The sequence below is a fragment of the Cavia porcellus genome, unplaced genomic scaffold, assembly GCF_034190915.1.
Source record: "Cavia porcellus strain 051 isolate PalLab524CR breed Dunkin Hartley unplaced genomic scaffold, mCavPor4.1 scaffold_1, whole genome shotgun sequence".
Lineage (NCBI taxonomy): Eukaryota > Metazoa > Chordata > Mammalia > Rodentia > Caviidae > Cavia > Cavia porcellus.
Genome location: NW_026947484.1, coordinates 33,495,765 through 33,519,786, shown reverse-complemented (window position 1 = coordinate 33,519,786; position 24,022 = coordinate 33,495,765). Strand labels below are relative to the sequence as shown.

The window sequence follows — 24,022 nt, the reverse complement described above, 5'->3', positions numbered from 1 at the left end:
CTGTCTCAAAGGCAAAAATATCATGATGAAAGGACTTTAGAGGAGGAAAGCTGACCATCTCACGGCAGACAGGAAGCTAAAGAGCCAAATGGGAAGGTACAAGGACCAAATATAGGTCCTAAGGTCATGGCCCTCATGACCCACACAGCACATCCAGAAATAGCCGTTATTAATATTACAGAAATCTCTCAAACCAGTCAAAACTACCCAACACAGCTCCTCCTTTTTCACTCTGGAAACCAACCACATCTCCTAAAATCATACTTAATCATCAGACAATAACGACGTCATTCTATCTAACACAATGTAACTATCTAGCACACAACTTAAAATGCAATAATTCCTTCCCTATCAAAAGGCCCAACGTTTTTTGGAAGCCTACACACAAAGTCTTCTCTGAGATTGAAGGCAAACTCTTAACTGTAAACAGCTATAAAAATAAAAAAAAATAAAGAAGTTACATGCTCGCAAGATATAATGGCACAGATTACTCCAAAACAAGGAAAAGGCAGATATAAGGAATTGAACCAAAGCAAAACTAAAATCCAGCAGGGCAAACCGTTAAGTCTTGTAGGCTCATGACCAGCAACAGGGGGATGAGGTAATAAGACATGAGCTCCAAAGTACCTGGGCCACCCTGCCCCTATGGCCCTGTCAGTTGTATACTACATGACCTCTCTCTTGGCCTGGCTCTGCAGCTTACCATGGCAGAAGTTCCAAGCTCCTGGCATCTTTATCTTTCTGCAGTCTCTGCAGCTTCAAATTCATTCTCATGGGCATGTATTACCCTCTTACAGGCTCCTTGCAGGGACTGTAGCCATGTCACACACAATCTGGCCTCCTGGCCTTCCTTTGAAATCTAGGTGGAAATCTCTTATGACCTGACAACTCTTGCATTCCTCATGCCTGCAAAAAGCAACATCACCTGGAAAATTTCAGTGTCTGCTGCCAGGGTCAGCAGAAACCAGGTCACCTTGAATCATGGCTCTAGCAGCCTCTGAATTTCTAAATGCTAAAGTTAGGGAAATTCTTCCTTAGGCAGTCACAAGTGAACAGGTATTTTGGGTTTATTTTCTTAAAGTATAATCTTCCAAAAGAGTTCACATATTTCTATCCTTGAGCCTGATAGAGGGGATCTGGCCAGTTCCTGAGATGCCCTAAAGGAATTTTTCCTGTTTTATCTGTGGAAAATATTTGGCTGCTTTTTAACGGCACTCATTTAGTTGGCAACCACACCATCTTTGGTCCCAACTTTACATATTCTCCTTTTCTGGTCAAACTTCAAGTTTTTAAATATTTCTACTTTTTGCTACTTATTCTTATTTTAAATGGACACAAAAAGAAGCCAGTAATACCAGTGCCTCAAACTGAATGTTGCAATGCCTTAAATTTTTCTCTGCCAGATTAGTTTGCCAATTCACCTTCACATAAAGTTTTAGAGTATAAAAAAATGCAGGCAAGTAATGTGCCAGAATGTAATCCAAAGAGTCTTTTAGTCACATTCCTAAGACAGTCCTAAAACCTTATAAGCAAAGTCTTTACTTTCTGCATGGTTATGAGTATCCTGGACTTTGGAACATATATCAGAATAACTCATCAGGCTCTGCTTAGGGCACTGAATTCTCTGCCTTGACTTTTCAAATTTTTCCAAATTCATACTGCAAACTGTTTCAAAGATTTCTGTACCAAATAGTCACTCCTTCACAGACCTTTATATTGTTAGGAAAACACCTGACATACATAACCTAAAGAAGTAAGGCTTTATTTTGGCTCCAGATTTCATAATTTTAGTTCATGGCCAGCTTGAGCAAAGGCAAAAACATCATGTCAGGAAGCTGAGTGAAGAGAAAGGCCAAAGCAGGGGACATTAACCAGATAGTTTCCATGACTTGCTTGGACATATTCACAAGTGTGCCTCACTAATCTCTCATGTGTCTCAAACTGATCAAGTTCACAATCAAGATAAACAATCACAATGACTGACAAAAAAAGAAGTAAAAATAATGAGGAAACTTTGTTGAGGAATTCTGATTGGAAAATAAATGAAAGGGCATTTTAGAATACTAGAAATATTCTGTATCTCAAGCTTGGCACTGCTTATGTGGTTACATATCTATATGAGTTCATAAAATCCATTTGAGATTTTTATTATAACTCCATTTGTTTAAAAAAAAGTTTCACTTCCATAAAATTCCTATCACTTCTTTCTCTGTTTGGCATCTTTAACTGTCTGTCTGAATTATGACAGGTTCCAAATTAGTCTCTTTAGACCACTGGTGGTGAATCTATGGCATGCATGCCACAATGGGCAAATAGAGCTCACTCTGCTGGTCACATGAGCCAAGTCACCCCAACCAAGTTTAACAAATTATCAGCACATGTACAACAGCAAAGATCGCGTTAATTGTGCAAAAATATGCCAACTCCAAATTTTTACCTTTCAGTTAAAAGCTGTTTGTATCACTGAAAGTTGTTATTGTATATTTTATGATAAAAGTTGTTAATGTGTGAGTTATTTTTTCTAACCTAAAATCTCTTCATGTGGTTTGGTTAATTTATGCATGCTCACCAATCTCAAATCTGTATTTTCAGGATCTTTTTGTCACACAGATTGTTAACTGAGAAATTCATAACTAGTCCTAGCATGAATTTCTGAATACTGAAATACATGTTATTATATTAACTTCTTAGATTTCAATTTCTGAGCTTATTAGGTTAAGTGGAAATTCTTTGTAATTTTAAACTAGTAATAATTTTCCCTCAAATTGGCTCCATTTATTTTACCTCCTCTGGATCTGGCTTAATGTGTGATAAAATTGTTCAGCATTTTCCATAAATCTATATAAAATTATACAAAAGGATTATGGAATACATTGTAATTATTATATTTTGCAAAGTCTTTATTTTAAAGTATCTTTTTTCTTTTAACTCACTGCAATTATTTCACAAATGAAGAACTCCAGTACATGGATGTTTACTATTCAGGATTTTTCCTTTGGTGATATTTTAATTTTTCTTAGCTCCTTTCTAAATCATTCATTGTCTTTCTTCTTCTTTATATGATAAGAGACTCCGTGGGTCATTGTTGTAATAACTCCCAGGCCTTTCTCCCACTAAAATTCCAACCACAAGTAAATCAAGAAACATACAGTGTTACCTCATAGTCAAGCTGAATTTCCTGGAAGAAATCATAAAACTTTTCTCATAGATTTTAATTTACTAGCCTTACTACTCTCAAACGTGCATTAAACTCCACCTAATAATCATTTCTCAAGTTATATTCATTTACACATAAACTGCGACTATTTTGTAACCCAAACTGGATCCTTTTCCCCCTGCAGAATTTTTAACCAATAAGAAGACAAGCATAAACTAGGTAGAAGAGATTTTTATTCTTGGTCAAGAACAGGAGAAATGAGATACTACACTCCCAAGTTTAACTTATAGTTGATGGAATGAAGTTTGGTGCTGGGAAGTAGCAGAACTCTTAACTGTTCGGGGTGGATGAAAGTAGTTGTTTCACTGGGCATGCTGCCATCAGAAAAGATTACTGTACTTCCACAGCAGGAACCTGGTTAGATCTTGCAAGAACAGGTTCTTATAAGCAGAGCAGGTTGGCTTCCAAAACTAGCTTACCATATGATCTCTTCATTCCTGCAATTGTGATGCCATCTGCAACGAGGTCCTCACCAGAGGTTTAACTGGTGGAGCCATCCGATCCTGGACTTCTCGCTATAAAATGGTGAGCTAAAGAGGTCCCTTTTCTTTATAAAGTACCTATTCTTTGAAATTTTGTTATACTAACTGGAAACAGAAGTGGACATGTAGAATGATATAGTGAAACATCCCACAGAAGACTCTCAATAAATAGAAATTCCAGTTTTATCTTCTAATTCCATCTATTTCTACAATTTGGATAACGTATGCAAGTAAAATTGGCAAAGACAGGACAAAGAAGAAAGCATGAAATATTGGTTGGTAAAATAATGCTTTGGAAAAAAATGCTTTGTATAAATTATTAACTCATCCTATGAAAGACCTGAAGACTTTTGGTTCTGAGTTTCAGATATAAGAGATAGAGAAGAAAAATATAAATAAAAGCATGAGGATATATTTGAAAAGGATAAGTTGGGTCTTTAAAATTTATTTATTTATTTATTTTTGTCTTTTTGAGACAAGGTCTCATTATGCAGCTCAGGCTGGCCTTGAGCTCATTTTGTAGCCCAAGCTGCTCTCAAACTCGTAATGATCCTGTTGCCTCAGCCTCCGGAGTGTTGGACTTATAGGCATGAGCTATCATGTCTGGCAAAAATAATCAGATTTTAACCAGACCAATTTAAGTAAATAAATTCTGATTTGAAATCTATCAAATATAACAATATTCTAGAAAGTATTGATTTTGAAGACTTTCAATATAAAAATAGAGACTAAAATTTTCCTGAAACTATACAGAAGACAAAATAGTTAGAAAACCCGTTATGCTAAATAATAGCTTGAAAATTAAGGTAAAAGCCTTGCAGTATTTCTTCTAAAATGCCAAGAATCAATTTAATCGTGAGAAAAACTTCAAATAAATCCAAATTTGAGCCATTCTACAAAACATGAGTAATACTTCTCAAAATTATTAAGGGCATGGGGAGAAGACTAATAAAATGGCACAGATAAAAACAGATGTGGAACTGGGGAGAAATTAAAACTAAATACAGTATGGCCCAATAGCTTAAATCCTAAAACAGAAGAAGGACATAAATGAAAAACTGGTGAAATCTGAATAATATAGAGTTGAGTTAATACTAGTGTATTAATATTGGCAACTTAAGTTTAATAAACACTACAGTAATATAAAGAAAAATTAGGGAAAATGGACACTGGATGATGGGTATATACATGGTGGTATACCATCTTTGAAACTTTCTGTTATCTATAGCTGTTCCAAACAAAAGGAAATTTTTTAAAAAGTCAATGTAAAAGTATGATACTAATCTAAAAGTTTAAGGACATGATCATTACAACATAAAAACAAAAATGAATACCGCTTGACCCAAAGGCTTATGAATATGCAAATTAAACAATCAATAACTGCTTTCCTACAAAAAGAAAAAAACCTGTAAGTATAGTACACTGGCTGATACCTGTTTATAAAGACTCACTGGCAAATAATGCCAAATGTTAATTTCTTTATCTGCTTATATGATGAGAATATATGAGGGAATAGAGAAAAGAAAGAAGGAATGGATGGCAATCAATATTTAGTTATGCTCAGTGTGTTTCTTTTTAGTTAGCTTAAAAATAAATGATAGAAAACCTAATACTTGAGTTTACACTATAATTGTTTACAAGCACATAAAAATACAATAGCACAATGAGTGATCTAAAAGTTCAATACACTCAATAGGTAGCAAAACTTTAAAAATTGGTGCTCATTTTACAAATTTAAGTATCTTCTATTGATCTGATGATAAATGTCAGACTTTCACATCTAGATGGGTCAGAATCCTTTATGGCACACCAATGCTTCAGCCACAAACAACAACAATAAAAAAGCAAGATTAAATACAAAAAGTCATATGGGGAAAAGCATCAGAAGCTATTACCATAATAGTAACTTGAGTGGCTGAGACCCTACAAAGACGTTAGTTAAATGGAAAGAGGTGACTGAGGTCTATAGTCATTTTTTTCCCCTTTAGAGTTTTAAAGATTCTAGGTATGGGGAAAGGGCTAAGAAATCAGATTGACTAGGAAGAGCTCTGGCTAGAGGACAGAGCGACTACTTGAGTTTTTATAGATACACAGAATTGAAGTAACAAAACTGGAGTAATAGTGTTTTCCATAGTCTTACAGTGCTTAGGGGACAAACACTAGAATTCAGGATGTGTCAGGATTAGGGTCTTTGAGAATTCTCAGCTCTCAGTTTGGGAGATTAAGGCAGATTCTTACTTAGCAAAACTCCCCAGCTCCATGGAAGACAGTACAGCATTTTGAACGAAGATAAAAATGAACTCATAGGAAACATTTAATGAAGTAGGAAAAGAACTGATTAAGTGATGATCTTGAATGAGGAAGAAAATATGTGACTTAGTATAGAAGCTTTAATTAGAGAATCACAGTAAAAAAGAAGTAAAGCGAAGAAACAGGGTATGCAAGTTCACGTTTTGTATGGAGAAAAGAGGTGCAAGGAAAGACTTTTAGACAGTACCCTAGAGGGGACAGTGAATAGACTAATGAAAGCCAAGAAGAATGCCAGGCAATAGTAAGGGCTAAGATTAGACAGCAAATTATGTGATTCTTCTTTGAGGTAAAGCTGTGAAGGTAGAGATCAGATAGGAAGACAAATTTAACCAGGGTTTGATTTTACGAGAAGAGGTGGAAAAAAGGAGAGAGGATCAAAAGAACTGAGTCTAAGAAAGTTGGTGATAATTATAATGGGCCATAGTCTCTAAGATCTGTAAGGAGAAAAATAAAATGGATATAGTAGTTTAAGCCATGGTTGGGAGGCTAAGGTGAATATCACAATTTCAAGACAAGATGAGGCAACCCAGTCTCAAAATTTAAAAATAAAGGCTGGGGATGGAGCTCAATGTAGAATCCGCAGAGTTTAAGGCAAGGTTGGAAAGAGAAATTCATGACAGGTTTAAGGCATCAAAAAGAACTGGTAAGATCCATAAAAGAAGGTACCACTAGAGCTGAAAAACTACTCAAAGTAGGAGTACTAGAGTAAATGAGCCAAAAGAAAGAAGATGGAAATATTTTTCAATGATTGAAAAAGATAAACTCTAGGAGATGAAAGATTAGCACATTGAAATATTGTGACAAGGGTAGATTGAAGAGACACAGAAGTAGACCCAAATCTTTACGGAACACGAAAAGTTATATAAAAGTATTTACATGACTACAACAGAGTATGCTGAGGAGTACAGTGTGATGCATATGCTTCAGAGCTGGAGCTCTTTAGGAAGGAAAAGGAATAGTGATCTAAAAAGCAATAATCAAGAATTATCTTCTATGTCCAATGATAGAACTGGTAAAGGACACAGTAATACAGGTACTACTTGAGAGAAGCTTCAGGGATTCTAAATAAGGTTTGAATTAGAACAGGAAGGTGTAAGTAATGTTCAGAACTAAGAGTACACTAATAACTTGACCCATTAAAAATATTGAGTAAAAGGCATTAAATTAGGCATTTGGAATAAAACAGTAAAAAAAAATAACAACCAAAAAAGACATTCTCAATCCCCACAAAGCTGCAAGAAAACTCATATAAAGGTGATTAAATAATATAATTACATTTTATAATAAATTAACATATTCTAAAGCACATATTTCACTAAAAAGATAATGCATTAAATTTTATAAATAAATGAAGGTGTATATTTTGAACAGCTTTGTAACTATTTTTGTATAGCTAAATATTGTGTATTAATTATATGCTGAAAACTAACGGATGTAAGACTACGTGGGCAAAATCACTTTTTAACAGTTAAATAACAGTAAGTATATGCTTTTATATACAGAAAAAACAGAAAGTACATGCTTTTAAAGACACTTGAGGAATTACCTGAGACAAAGCAGCATCCCGTTCTTCTATCACAGCATTCATTTCTTCTGCAGTTATTCTCTTTTTACACTCCTTAGTCTTGTAGATTCTATCCACAATTATAGCTCCATTCTTCTGAATAGCTATCCCTGTGTCTGCATTGTTTATTCTGTTCAGTAATTCCTGTAATGTCTACCAACACCATTATATGTTAGTCAGACATGAAGTTTTAATATATTTTATTTAATATAGGGTTTTAATTAATAGGCACATGTGAATTGTAAATTGACTGAGTGAAGTTATTGAATTTTCATATTGCAGCAAAGATGTACATTATTAGTGTGTCAATTCTTCTTTTTCCCACATCTTAGTTCTTGAAACCCACTCAATTGAATTTAAGCCTCTAAGATATAAGACTGACATCAAGAAATCTCCTCAGAGAATGGCTTACCATGTCATTTTCTTCAGGGTTAATATTTTCTAGCCTAGAAAAAAGGGACACAGAAAGCCTGATCAGTAGCATTTCCTTAGTGCAGCAAAATGAGTTCGCTTTTTAAATCTTTAGAACCTCAAGTAATTTCATTCGACTAGTCTTTAGAGTCAACCATGACACTGAACATATTAAAGTGCCACCTGCTCGACTCCATCTTTCAATAATGCTCTATATCTTCTGCACTGACTTCAGACTGTTAAGTTATTAATGTTTACTGCTATATATGACTACAAGGATCAATTGTTCATATGTGCTTAGATGAAGAAAGTTCCCCAGTGATAGAAGCACTCATACTCATCATTATATTTATTCCTGGACTTTCAATTCTTATCACAAACTGTATTTCCTCTCTTCCTGGACAGCATCACAAGCAAAACAACGCAAGTATTTTTACTACTAAGTTTAACTATGGGCCCTCAAAAGCAATGTCAAATAATTACATTAAATTTGAACGGAAAATCTCTTGCTGCTATCTATTTGTTAGAACAAATATACTATACGGGAAGGCTGACGAAAACTGATGACTTGTGTTCTTGTTTTCAAATATGGTGTTATTCAACTAAAAGACACAGGACGTAATTTGGTTTCCCTTATAAATGCATTTTGTCTTACAAGAGGCATAGCACTGATTGATGAACTGAAGAAATGCATTAAAGTAGTTCTGAACAGCATTTTAGAAAATGATTATAATTTAGGCAACAACTAAACTGAATAAATTAATAGAAAACCTGTAATGGATTTTAGTGAAATGATACATATTCTAGATCAATCTCAACTGTTTTGAAAATAAACTTTAAAAAATCAAGATATCCAAGTTATTGTTTTCAGAAGTATTTTATCAGCTAATATCCAAATACTAAGTGGTTTACTTTACTTTGCTCACTCATGATCAATATATCAGGCCTAACATGTTAGATTTACCAAAAGCCAGTTCAAATTCATTTTTCAGAAAACAACAAGCCATTACATTTCGTAATATATTACGTGTATTTTATGAGGCAGTCACACAAATTAAACTCATATATGCTTGCTACAGTAAATATATAAGCCTGGGATGCAAAGTGGGTTGAAAGGAGTCTTGGACAATATCAAATGCTACAGCAATTATCACTCTCTGCTGTATGAAATGTGAGTTTCAGAATTTTGGAGAACTTACATAGGTTTTGCTTCTTTAGAAAATGGAATGGGGACCAAGGCAGGGCAAGAGGGAGGGTACAAAGGGGAAGGGTATCTAAAAATAAATTAAGGTATGTTATGTGAATGTATCACCTTTCCCACAATGAACTGTAATTGTTATGTACTGAAAATGTGCACTAATAGAAATTTAATATATTTTTTAATTTTTTTAAAAAAGGAATTATTAATGAAAATAGTAAGAAAAGGACTCAAGTGATGAAAGCCTTGGAATCTATGTCATCTGAGGAACTGATTATGCTGCCTATATGACATTTCTATCATACTACTTGATTTTTAAATCTACATTGTATAGTACCATAAAATGATTCGCCTAAACTGGACTGAATATACCATGTCCACAATGGATTTTCAAGAACCATGTGTAGTACTTAATTTTAAAGAAATGAGTTTTTCAGAAATGTTAACCAATAAGCTTAAATAAGCTACCTTCATATTTTGTTTATAAGATTGAAGCAGTATATCTTTTGAGCCTAGAGTAAATATATCATGCAGAAACATTATTTGTGAACTCGTAACTAGTACTCTTATTTTTATTTTTAAAAGAAAATCCAAGGTAAGATTAAATTACTAACTGTCCCAACATCTTTTATAAAGAAACGCCATTATAAATTATGGACCTAAGTGCTACTAAAACAAAAGAAATGTGGAGGTCTGAAAGTTTGTACATGTTCTCACTTAGTGTTAGTATATAAACAGTGTGCCCATAAAGATGAAAATACAAGAAGCCTGTACTAGGAAAAAAAAATAATGACACTGTTAAAAATGCTACAAAAAATGTTAAAATCTGCAAAACAGTTGAAATTGTTACACTTATAGTAAAAGAAATAATTTTAAAATACTGCATCTTAAAAGAAAAATAAACATAGCAAAAGCTAATTCTATACATACTTAAATTCAAGAAGGTATAGTATATTGAATATATGCAATAATGTATCCTTAGCTGCTTGATATATGAAGAAATCTTTCCTTCTATATTTTTCCCTCAAATAAATCAAACTTTCAAAGATGCTTCATAAGTTTGTTCTTCAAGAACCATGAAAATTATTATCTGTTTACTCAATTGAAAAATACAATAAAATTCTAACATTTATGATCACAGTGAAAGCAACAGTAGCACTTAATCATCAGTTATTGGTTGGTTTAAAAATGATTTTAATGAAATCATTTGTAGTGGGAAATTTGTTTTAGTGGTATGTTTTTTCAGATGAAATCAGATTATGAGCTGATTATGGCAGTTTACCGATACAATTCAGTTTAAATATATATATAACTTTCACAATTAATTATGGTTGACAGTTTAAAATGTACACAGAAACAACTAATTATTTAGATTCATAGATTACTGGGTATCATTAAAAATTTGGTGACTTAAGATAATAAATCTCCACTTTTAGGTACAAAGAATTACATATAACAAGGATGAAAACAACTGTAGTTAGGCTTCCTGACTTCTGTATCTCTAACACAACATAAATAATTTCTTTGTAATATTTATAAATTTTCTTTAGGCACTGCCATGTGAAGTATAATTAAAGAGAGACATAGATGAACAGTTAAATGTTTTAAACACTTAACAGGAAAGTGTTGAAGCAATCATATTTGCTTTAAAATTAAAATTATCTGCTAACAATTACTCAAGAACTTTTAAATCAAAATCAAATTTTCTTATCAAGGGCTACACTACATCCCAGGGACATGAATTCGACATTCAGACTTCAAATAACTTGTGTGACTGCCTATAAAAATATATAAAATGTAATGATTTGTTATTTGCTGATAAATGAATTTGAACTGTTTTTGGTGAATCTGAGCAATGTCAAATAACCTGCCTTTGGATATCAATCATGCTTTATCATTATTCTTTACATATTTGTAATTATAGTGATAAATGGCCATCAATAAAAAATATGATAATAAACATTTTAAAAGACTGAGATTTGAAAATTTGTATGGAATCATGCAACTTTCAATATAAATTTGAATCTATAAAGAGAAAAGGCTGATATTTGTATTTTTTAATTTGCATTTCTTTATAAGTCTTAGGAAGTATTTGTCACAGATATCAAAGTGATCACATTATAATTTTATCTTTATTATTTACAGCCAAGATCAACAAATTTTTCTGGTAAAAGGTCAGAGAGTAACTGTTTTAGGCTTTGCCTAGATTCTCTGTCGTAACTATGATACTTAGCCTTTATAGGGCAAAAGCATCCATAGATAACATGCAAATGAATGTGGTAACACGCAAACGAATGTGTTCTAATAAAGTTTATGTACAAAAAAACAGGCAGAAGGCTATTACTGCATCAGTCCTTAATACGGAGTTTTGGAAAATGAGACCACCTCTTTGATGTTAATACACCGCAAATGCCAATTCAATATGGTTTACATAATTTTCTAAGAGTAATAATTCAACATCTAGTTAAAGATTAAGAATCAACAAAAATAATTTTCATAAAATTAATTTCTAGCATACATTCAGTACGCCACTGACTGTATCACTTAAGGTAACACAAAAATTAAATAATCATTTTTAAGAACCAATTTGAAATGGCTATACCAGGCCTTCGATTTTCTGTATACAATTACTGACATATTAAGGTTTACTTGTAGCATGTACAGCATAGTAAAAAATTAAAGTAATGGTTAGTGTTATATGAAATATAGCTCACAAAGTATAAAGACTTAATATAGAAAAAAAGAATTGTGATGTGTCAAGTCATGGTGAAAATTAATCATTTTGTAAACAGGTATTACTAATTTTTCAAAAGGAGAATGTAATAAAAGCATCTAAACCTGTGTAAACTCTAAATTATGCCTACTACAGTTTAACTTGATGAAGTCATGATAATTAGAATTTTGCTGAAGTAAATGTCTACAAGCTCAAGTTTTGATTGATTTCCTATACCATGCAAATTCTGGCTGACAATCTTGCACTCTAAGTGAAAAGACCTATACATGAAATGTCACATTTCTTGATTTATCCCTAAATCAGTCAATATCACCTTTTTTCTTCCTGAAACTATAGTGAGTCATCTTGTCCAACAGTAAGAAAGCAAAACCCTGACCTCAAATGACAAAGAACTAGTGATCAGTGCTTCAAAGAATTCTGACTTTTTTGCTCTTATTCTCATTTTTACACAGTGCCAAAATTAATTTTTAAAAAACCCTAGGAATAAAAGAGACTGAAGAAAGGTATTAATATCTCAGGAGTTCAAATGTACATATACAATATGTGTACATTTGTATGTATACTGACTCATTTTAACATAAATCCTTATTTTCCCACAATTTTAGATAAAAGCCAAAAATAAATCAATAAAAAGCATTTAAAAGGCAAGGGTAAAGGAAGAGCAGAAAAACACCAGAATATGATGAGACATATGCTACAACAGAGAGATACAAAGTAGGTCACAATTGGCAACAGAGATAAGGGAAAAACAAAACAAGGAATTTGAAGATCACAGGATCATAAGATATAAGATACAGGGAACTGAAGGAAGTGTGAAGTAATTTATATAATTACATTCTATATTCAATCCCTGAAAATATGTGTTAAAGTAAACCTTGGTAATGAATCTATGCTAAAATTTAACCTATAGTGATCTTTTAAAGGTTCAGAAGCTACAGACTCAACTAAAGAGAAAGAAACCTCCGCAGTACCATATAACATTGTAAAGGTATCTTTCCTTTTCCTTCTTGTTTTTGCTCGGTATGAATGTCCTTTCTTAATTCCTATTCACCTGCACTCCTTTTCCATATCATGATATAGAAGAAGGCCCTATTATAAATTGTTCCTAGAAACCAATAATCTTTATACCAATTAATACTGTTCTAAATGTAACTTTTTAGATCATGTTCCAAACTAACTTGGGATCATAAAGCTGTAACTTCCCAGCAACTAGCACTTTACCTGACACTAGTATATATTCAACAAATTCTTACGGAATTGATTAATTTAAAGGAAAAGTTATGGACTGTTTTTCTTTTCTCTCATACACATTCCTCCAATTGTAGCACAGATGCTACAAAGAACAAAATGAGAATGGCTCTGCTTTCAATATACTGTCACAAAAGGTGTAACAAATACATGTATAAATTAAAGATATGCAATGGAGTAGAAACATTAGGAAGAAGGACAGCATTTGTTTAGATATATCAGTTGACAGAATAAACTAAGAGGTCAGCTTAATAGGTTTTTGCTTGGATATGTGGGTAGCGGATTTAGTCATTGATCAGGACAAGGATTAAAGAAGAGAATCAGATTTTAAGAATGAATTAATAAATTTAATTTTATATGTGCTTTGAGTAAGCTCAGTAAATCTGAGGTAGATAATTCTAACATTGTGATTTTATTGACTTTGAGTCTTTGGTCAAATAGTCAAGTGCCTTAATGTTTTTCATCATAAAGCACGAATATCATCTACTTCAAGAGCTGTGATGTTGCCGGGCGTGGTGGCACACTCCTGTAATCCCAGCATTTGGGAGGCTGAGGCAGGAGAATTATTTGCAAGTTTGAGACCAGCCTGGATATAAAGTAAGCCCAAGATCAGCTTGAACTGGATAGCAAGACCTTTTCTCAAAAAGACCAAAAAGAAAAAAAAAGTTGTGATGCTGCCAGGCATGGTGCCTCATGCCTATAATTCCACAACTTGGGAGGCTGAGGCAAGAGGATCACTGTGAGTTTGAGGCCAGTCTGGTCTACACATGTGAGTTTAAGGCCAGTCTGAACTACACAGCTAGATCCTGGCTCAACAAAACAAAGAGAGTTGTGATGCTATATGAAATACTGATTTATTACCTTTGGGAAATGAATCTGCTTTTTTTAAAAATGGAAAAATCTATGTAGAAGCAAATCTCATGAATATGAGAAAATCTCATGAATGAGTGACTGACTAGGTAACAAAATCAGTGATTGTAATTACACTATAGTATTATTTAACAGCAGATAAACTGAACATAATAGAACATGCAAATCACCAAAGAAGAGTTGTAAAGTTTAAAACATATTTATTGAGATTTAATATATATTTGTACATTGAGATGCAGTACTATGATTTTATGTATATATACAAAGTTCAATGACCAAATCAGAAAAATAACATCTTCTCTTCAAACATCAATCATTTCCATGTTTCTAAATTTTTAATAGGTGCGTAACTGAAATTTTTTAAAAAAATCTACTTTGAAAAGTGCATGTAAAAATATTTAATTTTAGGAAAGACTTCTGCAATATAAACAAATTGATTCTAAAATGTATATCTAAAGGCAAAAATAGTAGAACAGCCAGAAGAATTATGTAATAAAAGAGCAAGTTTGGAGGACTATTGTAATCCATGTATTGTAATCTCTTTCCCAGTTTTCCTCACAATCCAAACAATTATATTTGTGATTCCATTGAGATGTTATTGGAAGCCCGGCAAGTTAATTTATCATCTCCATTGCAACCCATGGCAAGAGTAAAGACACCAAGACATATCTAAGGTTAAGGGCAACCAAGGGGTCCTAAGTCCAATTCAAATGAGGATTTGTGACAAAGTCTCTCGATCCAAGGCCTCTCCCAGAATGTATTATCTTGTGAAGAAGGGGGTGGGCTCAAGGATGAGTGACAGTGAGTATGTGAGTAACTTGAGCTGGCTAGCCAGGTGGGGATGAAAATATCTTCGCAATATGCAAGGAGATAAGCATTACTTGATTAGGCTAGCACACAAAAAAATTTAGGAGGCTGTTGTTTCAGTTTTTGGTATGTAAAGTTTTGTTACGTGGGAGGTCTACCCTCTTCCTTCCAGGCTTAGACCCAGTTGTTATTCCTGGGGCTGAGTGGCCCTGTCATCCCACTACACTGGGACCTTCAGAGGGCACTATTCTAGGAAACAGGAGACTACCAGACTGACTTTAAGGATTACATTTCAGTACTTCAACTGGCCTTATTTGCATTGCTCAGAATCAACTGAAGAGAGAAGGGAAATATCATAGCCAGCTCTGTATATATCAATATATAGAAATAAGACTCGATTTAACTAACGTTATAGCAATTGTTCTACATTCAAGGAGGGAGGCCCCATTTACTCTTCTATAGCTATATCTGATTTTTTTTTTTAAATCGGTACCAGGGATCGAACTCACGACCGCCTGCTTGCAAGGCAGGTGCTTATGCCGCTGAGCTAAATCCCCAGTCCCTGGCTATATCTGATTTAAGACAACATAAAACAAGTAATCAAAACTGTGTGATATTGCCAAAGGGGCAGAAATACATATCAATGGAACAGAATACCATGTCCACAATATGACCAAACAAATATGGCCAACTTATTTTTGACAAATGTCTGGAAGACAGTGATTTTTCATAAAGTTAAAATAGATTTAACATTGAAATCAGTTATCATTCTACTTTATTTATCATCAGGAGGTCAAGGGATCATATGTTAGAATGAAGACTATGATAAAACTACATTACAAAATTTTACATAAGGTCACTTCAAGAAGTACAGTTGTGGGAGATACAAACCAAGTAATATTTGGAACTGTAAGGCTAAAAGAACTACACATAGAGTAAAATCTCATTGACAAAGTTGTTTCTCATGGAAGCATATGTTAATGATCCTGAAAAATGTGTAAAATATATTATAATTGAACAATTAAGTAAATTGATGAACTTTTATGAGAGTGAAATTTCTGATAGTTGAAAAGGATAAGGAAAAAGGTAAAATAGAATGAACTATCGCATTGGATTAGATTTGGGAACATCAAAATGAACTCCTGTTTAGTGGAATATGGGTACAGATCTAGAGGCACACACACAATAATTAGTATACACACATTTTCTGCTGTCTTCTGGGAGGAACTTGAAGTAATCACACACCAGCAAAAAAGGACACAACTGGCCTCCAGAACTTTGTTTCAAATACCATTTTCCAATATGAAGAACTAGAATTCTTGGAAGAATGGCTGATTCTGGAAATTTCTATACATGATGAGACATAAGCATCTTATAAGTGCTAGTATCTTAGTTATTTTCTTATTTGGGGGACAAGATAACCAATACCTACAACTTAAAGGAGAAGAGGATTATTTTGGTTCATGTATTCAGTCGATGGTCAAGTAGGTTATAAGTGAGAAACAGTATTGTGGAAGGATCTGGCAGAGTAAAGCTTCTCACATCAAGGTGGTGCAGAAACAGGACAGAGGGAGGAACCAGAGAGAAAGTGTTATCTTTCTGGGTCATGTCTCCTAGTGAATGGACTAAATAGATCTCGCCTCTAACAGCACAACTCATCTGCTTAACTCATTAGTGGATTGGAGCACCACTGATAAATATAGTGTCCCAGTGACATAACTACCTTCCCAAAGCCCTACCTCTGAGTACATGGGGATTTATGACATCATTCTAGATATAACCAAAAACATTCTGGCTGTGGGGAAAAGACCTGCATGCATCTCTCTATGGAAAATGTATTTAGTCCATCTCTAAGAGTCACCAAAGTTTTAACAGTTCCAATACTGCTAAAAAGTCAATTCCAATGTCTCCTCTGAGACACAAGCCAAAACCCTTAGATTTAAACTCTGTACAAATTTTTTTTTAAAAGTTAAAACACTTACAACATGCAATGGCACAGGGTAAAAATACTCATTTAAAAAGGGAGAAAGAAAACAGAAAACAGTAGAACCAAAGTAAGACCACTAACTTGAACAAGGATTGTATCCTGTATTTCTGTGTCAAGCAACCAAGGTAAGGTGTGGCTAGATATGAACTCACAAAGGGCTTGCATGGCCAAATGCCTGTAACACTGTCAGCTGCAGAACCTCATGGTCTTTTTTGAAGAGACACTGCCTGTAGTTTTTCTCTACATATATTTCATGTTCCTGTCATCTCCAACTTTCTGTGGCCTCTGTCCCACTTTTGGCTTCTTTCTCACACTTGTCAGACAGGCACTGTTCCACTGAGCTATATCCATAGCCCCTGTTTTGTCTTTTAAACACAAGGTCTCACTATGTAGTTCAAGCTGGCCTTCAGCTCACTATGTAACTCAAGCTGGCTTCGAACTCATAGTGATCTTCCTGCCTGAGCCTCCTGAAATTATCAGCAAGTACTACTATAACTGGCTGAAGAAAAGTTTTTAACATAATTATTGTTGTTAGCTGGAGCAAGACGAAATGATATGTAACTACAAATATCCTAGAAACACAGTACAATCATCATGAAAAAAAGACAAGATCATAATTTAAAAAAAAGTTGCTACAGTATGAATGTTTCCTCCTCCAAAATTCATAATGAAATCTGTCATTGTCACAGTATTGAGATATATGATTTCTGGAGTGTGATCAGGCCACAAGGGCTCTACCTGTACCTTGTCTCTTTTTGTCCTGCTTTCCTTTATGTAATCATGTACATATCAATAGGGTCCTTGCCAAATGTTGTTCTTTTGTTCTTGGACTTTCCAACCTCCAGAACCAAATAATCAATAAATTTCTGTTCATTACAAATCACCCAGCCACAGCCAGGCATGGTGTTGTAGGCCTGTAATTCCAGTTACTAGGGAAGCTGAGGTAGGTGTATTCTAAGATTGAGGCCAGTCTGAAAATTCAGAAAGACCCTATCTCGAAATAAAAGGAAAAAGAGTGAGAAGTGTAGCTTGATGGCAGAGTGCTTGCCTAGCATATGCACAGCTCTAGATTCAATTCCCAGCATGGCAAATACATGCAAACACACACACACAGACAACCTTGTATCAGTTACTCTGTTAAGAGCCACAGAGATAGGAGGACAGGAAGAAACTTTTGCTACTAGAGGTTTGCAAAAGAATGAAGTGAAAGGGAAAGTATTTGAATATAAAATTCAGTCACTGAGGGATCTCACAAAATAAAGAACCTGGGCATGAAAATACCACCTACGATCAAAGTTCCAGTAATTCAATTACTTTTAATATAAAAGTATGATTAAACAACAGATGGAACTTTGGCTAAAGGAATAATTTTACAAATGTATTTGAGTAATGCTAATTTTAAAAGTTTTAAAGTTTTTATCTGTCAAATGACATCATTTTATGGAAATTATGCATGAGGAAATTTGCTAACTAGCAAAGAACTCAGAAGCGATGACTACCAAAGACTAGGAAACTGGAATCAGGTACCAAGTCCTTGAAATGAGTTCTAGTGTTCTGTGATAGTGTTCTATAAACAGGATCAGGGATATTAAGCTTATATAGCTGATGCAGATCAAGAAACTGATAATGAGGAGGGAGATGATAAAAGTCACCTAGGAAGGTAAGGGCTCTGACAACAGAGCTAAGAAGTAAAGTAACTGTATTGAGTGATATTTCTCCCCACTCTTCTCATTTCCGCTCCTCCCCTTCTCTCCTGTTTGTCTCTCCTTTGCTTTTCTTTTTAATCAATTATTATCCCTGACAGGTAAATTACTAGAATGCAAAAAGTTTTTGGACAAAAGCTGTGGGGTTATGAAATTTCCGTACATACCAAATAAGAATCTAACATTTTTGAATATGTAAACACAAAATACAATTTTTAAATGCTCCTATATCACATTTTTACATTAATTGCGTACATACATTTTTAGAGACATTTCCATATGCTTGGCTCGTGCAATTGCTTCATCTCTCTCCTTGATGGCTAACTGCAGTCTAGACATAACAGCTTCATCACGTTCCCTCTGTGCAAAATACACTTCTTCAACTAGAGCTGGCAAAATAGATAACCCATAATCAATAAAAGAAAATAAAGAAGAAATACATTAGTCAAAAATAAAAAATAAAAAAAATGTTATTGTAAAGGACATTTATTTATTCAATTGTATTTGTATCACTTAATTACTTCATAAAACATTTTTAACAGCTACTGCAAAATTGAGATGACAATTCACACACTTTAAAATTTTAAGAGTAAAAAGTCCAAGAACAAAGTGAGTTTGTGAACTAAAGGAAATTCACATATACCACAGACACACATATTTTTTCTATAACCACATGAAGAGCAAACTGGCAATGTTTATTAATGTTGAATGTGTCCTTATTCAGTAACTTAGCGAGTCCATTATTTGGTATGAAACCAATAGAAATTCTTGCACGTGTGTAAATGGAAATATGTATAAAAATACCTAGTGTCACATTGCTTATACTAACACAAATTTACAAATAACCCAAATGCCCATTAACATAAGCAAGAATAAATTGCTATACATTCGGAATGGGATATTATCTTGCATTTAAAATGAATTAACTATAAACAAATGAACAAAGCTCAAAATTTGCTGGCAAAAATAGCAAGTTGCAAAACAAAGCAACTCTGTCTACTATTGATGCAAAGATACAACTACTGAAGTTAGCCATAAACCATAAAACAAGCATGTCAATGATAAATACCAAACGTAAGATGGGCATTACTTCAGTGGGATTACTTCAGGGGAGGAGAAGAAATGGATCCGGAAGAATAAAAGGGGCAGAGTTGTGCTGGCATAGTGCTGTACATCTGCAAAGAGCACGTGGCACACAATACAAATGGCATCACTTAGATTTGTACACTATATGAGACGTTGTATCTTATGAAATAGTTATTTCTTAAGCATAATTTCAACTGTTAACATACTTGAGACCTTATCTAATTTTTAAAACACTACTGTAATGTCAGATAAGTACAGTTTAAATACCAGATCACTGTAACAAATATTATTTGTAATGGCAAACCACTAAATAAACTTAGAAAAAAAAGCTTTAGTTTATGTAACAGTGAGTACATGCCCAAGGTTTGTTACAAATTAATAATCAAGACAGCTATTACTACATTAAGCAAGATAGCTATTACTACATTAAGCTATAAGTTGAAGAGAAAAATCCTGATATATATAACAAGTACTGTGTACCATTTTCATGACTGAGCATGTACATACCTATAAAATGTAATGTGCAATGGCAAAGAAAAAGACAAAATCATTTCCAAGAAGCTGAGTCTCAAGAAAGAAAAGTATATCTATTCTTTTTTCCATTCACTCTTCACGAAACATTTGGCTAACTTCAGTGTCAATCATGTCTAGTTTCAAGGGCTCTGTAACATAATATTCTAGTAAGTTCTTCACATCCTGGAACATACGTTCATTATATAGAGAGAGACAGATGGTAGAGAGAAAAGCATAAAATGAGAAATGTGGGTAAGTATATACAGTGTGGTGAATAGTAATAAACACTTCGAAAAAGAAGACTGTATGAGAGAACAGATGATTTTGCAGAAAGGAAATACAGCAGATTATTTTTGAAAAGTATTGCTTTTTAATGTGACATTTTGATACCTTAAAATAAAGGAAGAGGAGATATGTGTGGATGTATTGTCACACACATATGCAAGTACATATAAAAGTTAGTTCTTTCTTTATAGATAGATAAGAAAAGTAGATTAAGGCAAAGAATTAACAGTGTGAGATCTTGGGAGTTTCTGATGAAAAAAAAAAAAAACACGCTGATGTGATTGGAGTAGAATTAAGAGTTAGACAGCAAGAGTTCTTGGAACTTGCCCTGGGTCTAACAAGCCATAATAAAGGCTTTAGATATCCTCTAAGCAGAGTGACAGGTAAATTCTGAGTGAAGAAATGAGAGGGTTATATTTATTTATGAAACTGAATACTATGGCTTCAAGATGAGAAACAGTAGGACAAGAGTGGAAACAAAAAAGGTTGTATCAGTAATCTAAGAATTCACATCAATAACTCCCATACATGAGCCATTTCCCGAAACATTTAAGTATCTGGAAATAAATAAAGATGCTAAACTCAAACATGAATATTATATTAAAGAACTTTTGGAACAAGAACAATTTGATCAGATCTGTTTTAAAGAATAACTGAATGTATTTGTAAGACGGGTTGGGGTAAAGTTGGAGGTTGGATTATATGTCTATTATTGGATTATAATGGTACAAATGAAAATTAATGAAATTCTGAACCAATACAATAGCAACAGAAATGAAAAAGAGAAAGAAAGTGGGTTCCATTCACAAGAAAATAACAGAACCTAAGAGTTAAGCATTTACTGAAATTTAGAGGACAAAACACACAGCTGAATTACTAAGCCATTCCTTCACTTTTCAATAGTATAATCTACAAAATGTAGAGATTAAAACAATTACTCCTCACTACTGACAAATTAACTTCAAGGGAAAAAAAAAAAACCCCAGGTTTTAGCTGGTATCTGCAGCCCGGTTCTAGTTCTCTGTAAGATGCAATAAGCATGCTAAACTTTCTCTCCACAGGAAGACAACTGTAAAATCTGGACAGAATGCACAGCACAGCTATTTAAACTAAAAATACTAGAATCCAAGCCACTGCTGAAATGGCTAAGAGATTGGCATTTCACTTCACTGTTAGGGTCCCCAGCCTAAATCCATCACAGCCCTGTCTTAATTACTTTGTTATTGCTGAGACACAACATGTGAAACCTACAACTCAAAGAAAAGGATTGTTTTGCCTTGGGGTTACAGCCCCTAGTCAGCCAGCTCCAGGACAAAATAGCATGACAGAGGGGCAGAGGGGAGGAAAAACTGCACTTTACTAAGTCTAGAAAGTAGAAAAGAGAGTAAAGGTGAAGCCAAAGAGGTAGACAACCTTGCCAGATTTGGCCATATGACTGGCAGACCCCACCTACTAACACCAAGCCAGCTGCAGTGCTGCCTCCAATCACCTTTCAAAAGACCCGCCTCTGCATGCATGAGGCTTGGAACATCCAGCTATAAACCATAAAAAGCCCGATGGCCGCAGAGAACACTGTGCTACAGACAATGATACAGGAGAAATTTTTTTATCTACGTGCAGAAAACTCCTAACAGTTTAGAAACACTGAGGGAATCTGTTGTTTCTTTAACTGTATTTCTAAATGGTTAGCCCCACAGATGACCTCACAAGGAAAGCATTAGCAACAAAGCAATTGTTGGCAAGAAAGTAGGGTAGCTAAAGCCACAAGGGAAGAGAACCTTACTTACCTCTCCATTTGGTGAACTCCAGGGAAAATGATAAATCCTGTTCTCCTCTGGGTTCCTGACATTGGATTAATATCAAAAGTCAAGTTTACAGGCAGAAGATCAAAAGTAAAAATTAAAAAAATCCAAAAATGGAAAAATTGTAGAAAACAAGGATCTTAAGAAAGCAACAAAGTGATACACCTCTTGTGACAAGAAGCCATCTGTAAGCCTGACCAGTATGTGCATGAATCTGATCCTTATTAGTGTGTCAAAGGCTTTGAGACATAAGCTTAAGAAAAAAATCCCACTAAATTCTAGACTGACCACTTGGAGAGCACACAAAAGGCAAATCTGGACTGATATTGGAACTAGAGCTCACAGGGGAGTAGCCTAAACCTAACATGGTGAACTGTGTGCTGAAACATCAACAGAATGTAAATAAGACTCAGAATCTCTTAAATTAATATTTGAAATGTCCAAAAATAAAATTTAAAAATTACCTGAAATAGAAAAAAAAACATAAAAATGAATTTCTAAAAAATCTCAACTTGCATGAGAAAACAGTTGTTAAATGGCAAAGGAGTCAAAATTATCTGAAAAAGAATTTAAGGCAGCTAATATAAAAATCCAATAAATGAGCACATGATTTGTAAGCATTCTAGATACAAAAATCAAAATTAAATACAAAGAAATGACTTATAAAAATAAAACCAATTTTAGAACTAAAAGAAAATTAAAATCAAAACCCTATTAGATGACCTAAATAGCAGAATGGAAATTTAAAAAGCCAAAGCACTTGAAGTAAATCAACAGAAATTATTTGATCTGAATCACAGAAGGAAAGAAAAACTGAAAAGTGAGCAGAGCCTCAAATATGTAAGATAACAAATATCATATATTCTCTGAAGTAGAGGAATGTAGCAGTTAAAAGAAAAAAATTTGAAAAAATAAGGGCTAAAATATTCCCAACTTGCAAAAGACCTAAACCCACATAGAAAAGCACCTAAATGAACCCCAAATCAGATTAATCCAAAAAATCCACTCAAACACAAAATGATCCTACTACTGAAAATTAAAAAGACAAATCCTTGAAATCACCAGGGGAGCACTATCTATGACAATAATAATTCAAATAACTGCAGGTTTCCCACAGAATCTACAGAGGCCAGATGGAAATGGGAAAACATTCATAAGGAATATAAAGACCTGTCAACCTGGAATTCTACATCCTGTAAAAACATTTACCAGGAATGAAAATAAAGAGACAGTGAAACAGAGCAGAGACAGAGACAGAGACAGAGAAAAAGAGGATGATTCTTACTCAAAGGAAAAGTAAGAGATCCACAGACAGCAGATCTATCGTAAAATCACTGGTAAAGAATGTTCTTCAGAAAGAAAGGAAATGAGAACAGAAGGAAATTCTGAACATTATAAAGGAAGGAAAACAAAAGAAATGGTAAAATGTCAGTAAATACAGTAAACTAGTCTGTTTCAACAAAATAGTTGAAAGCAAAAACAATATTGATGGATTTTCAGTGTACAGAAATATAATATATGAAAGAGGTCCCACATTATGGTAGTTTTCTATATAGCAATTGAAATGATAAAGTATTAATTCTAAATAAATTGTAAAAAGTTATAAAAATATAGAAGTCATGAGTAACAAGAATTGATTATATTTTATAATCCAACAGCAATCATACACACACACAAACACACACACACACACATATACACACACAAATACATGAAGATACATTAATGAAACAGAAACAAACTGGAATCTAAAACAAGTTAACATAAAACAAAAGATAATGGGGGGGAAAACAGAGGAACTAAAT

At 33.8% G+C, this 24,022-nt stretch overlaps 1 protein-coding gene across 6 annotated transcripts in view; it reads right to left on the bottom strand.

Annotated features, from left to right (window-relative positions):
- Positions 1-24,022, bottom strand: part of Mipol1 (mirror-image polydactyly 1) — a 283,729-nt gene that overhangs the window by 177,615 nt on the left and 82,092 nt on the right. For all 6 annotated transcript variants that reach the window (XM_063246733.1, XM_063246742.1, XM_063246744.1 and 3 more), the window contains 3 exons: positions 18,791-18,920; positions 7,986-8,019; positions 7,556-7,726 (listed from right to left, as the gene is read on the bottom strand). In XM_063246733.1, coding sequence (XP_063102803.1) covers positions 7,556-7,726; positions 7,986-8,019; positions 18,791-18,920 — 335 coding nt within the window. The remainder of the gene's footprint in view (positions 1-7,555; positions 7,727-7,985; positions 8,020-18,790; positions 18,921-24,022) is intronic.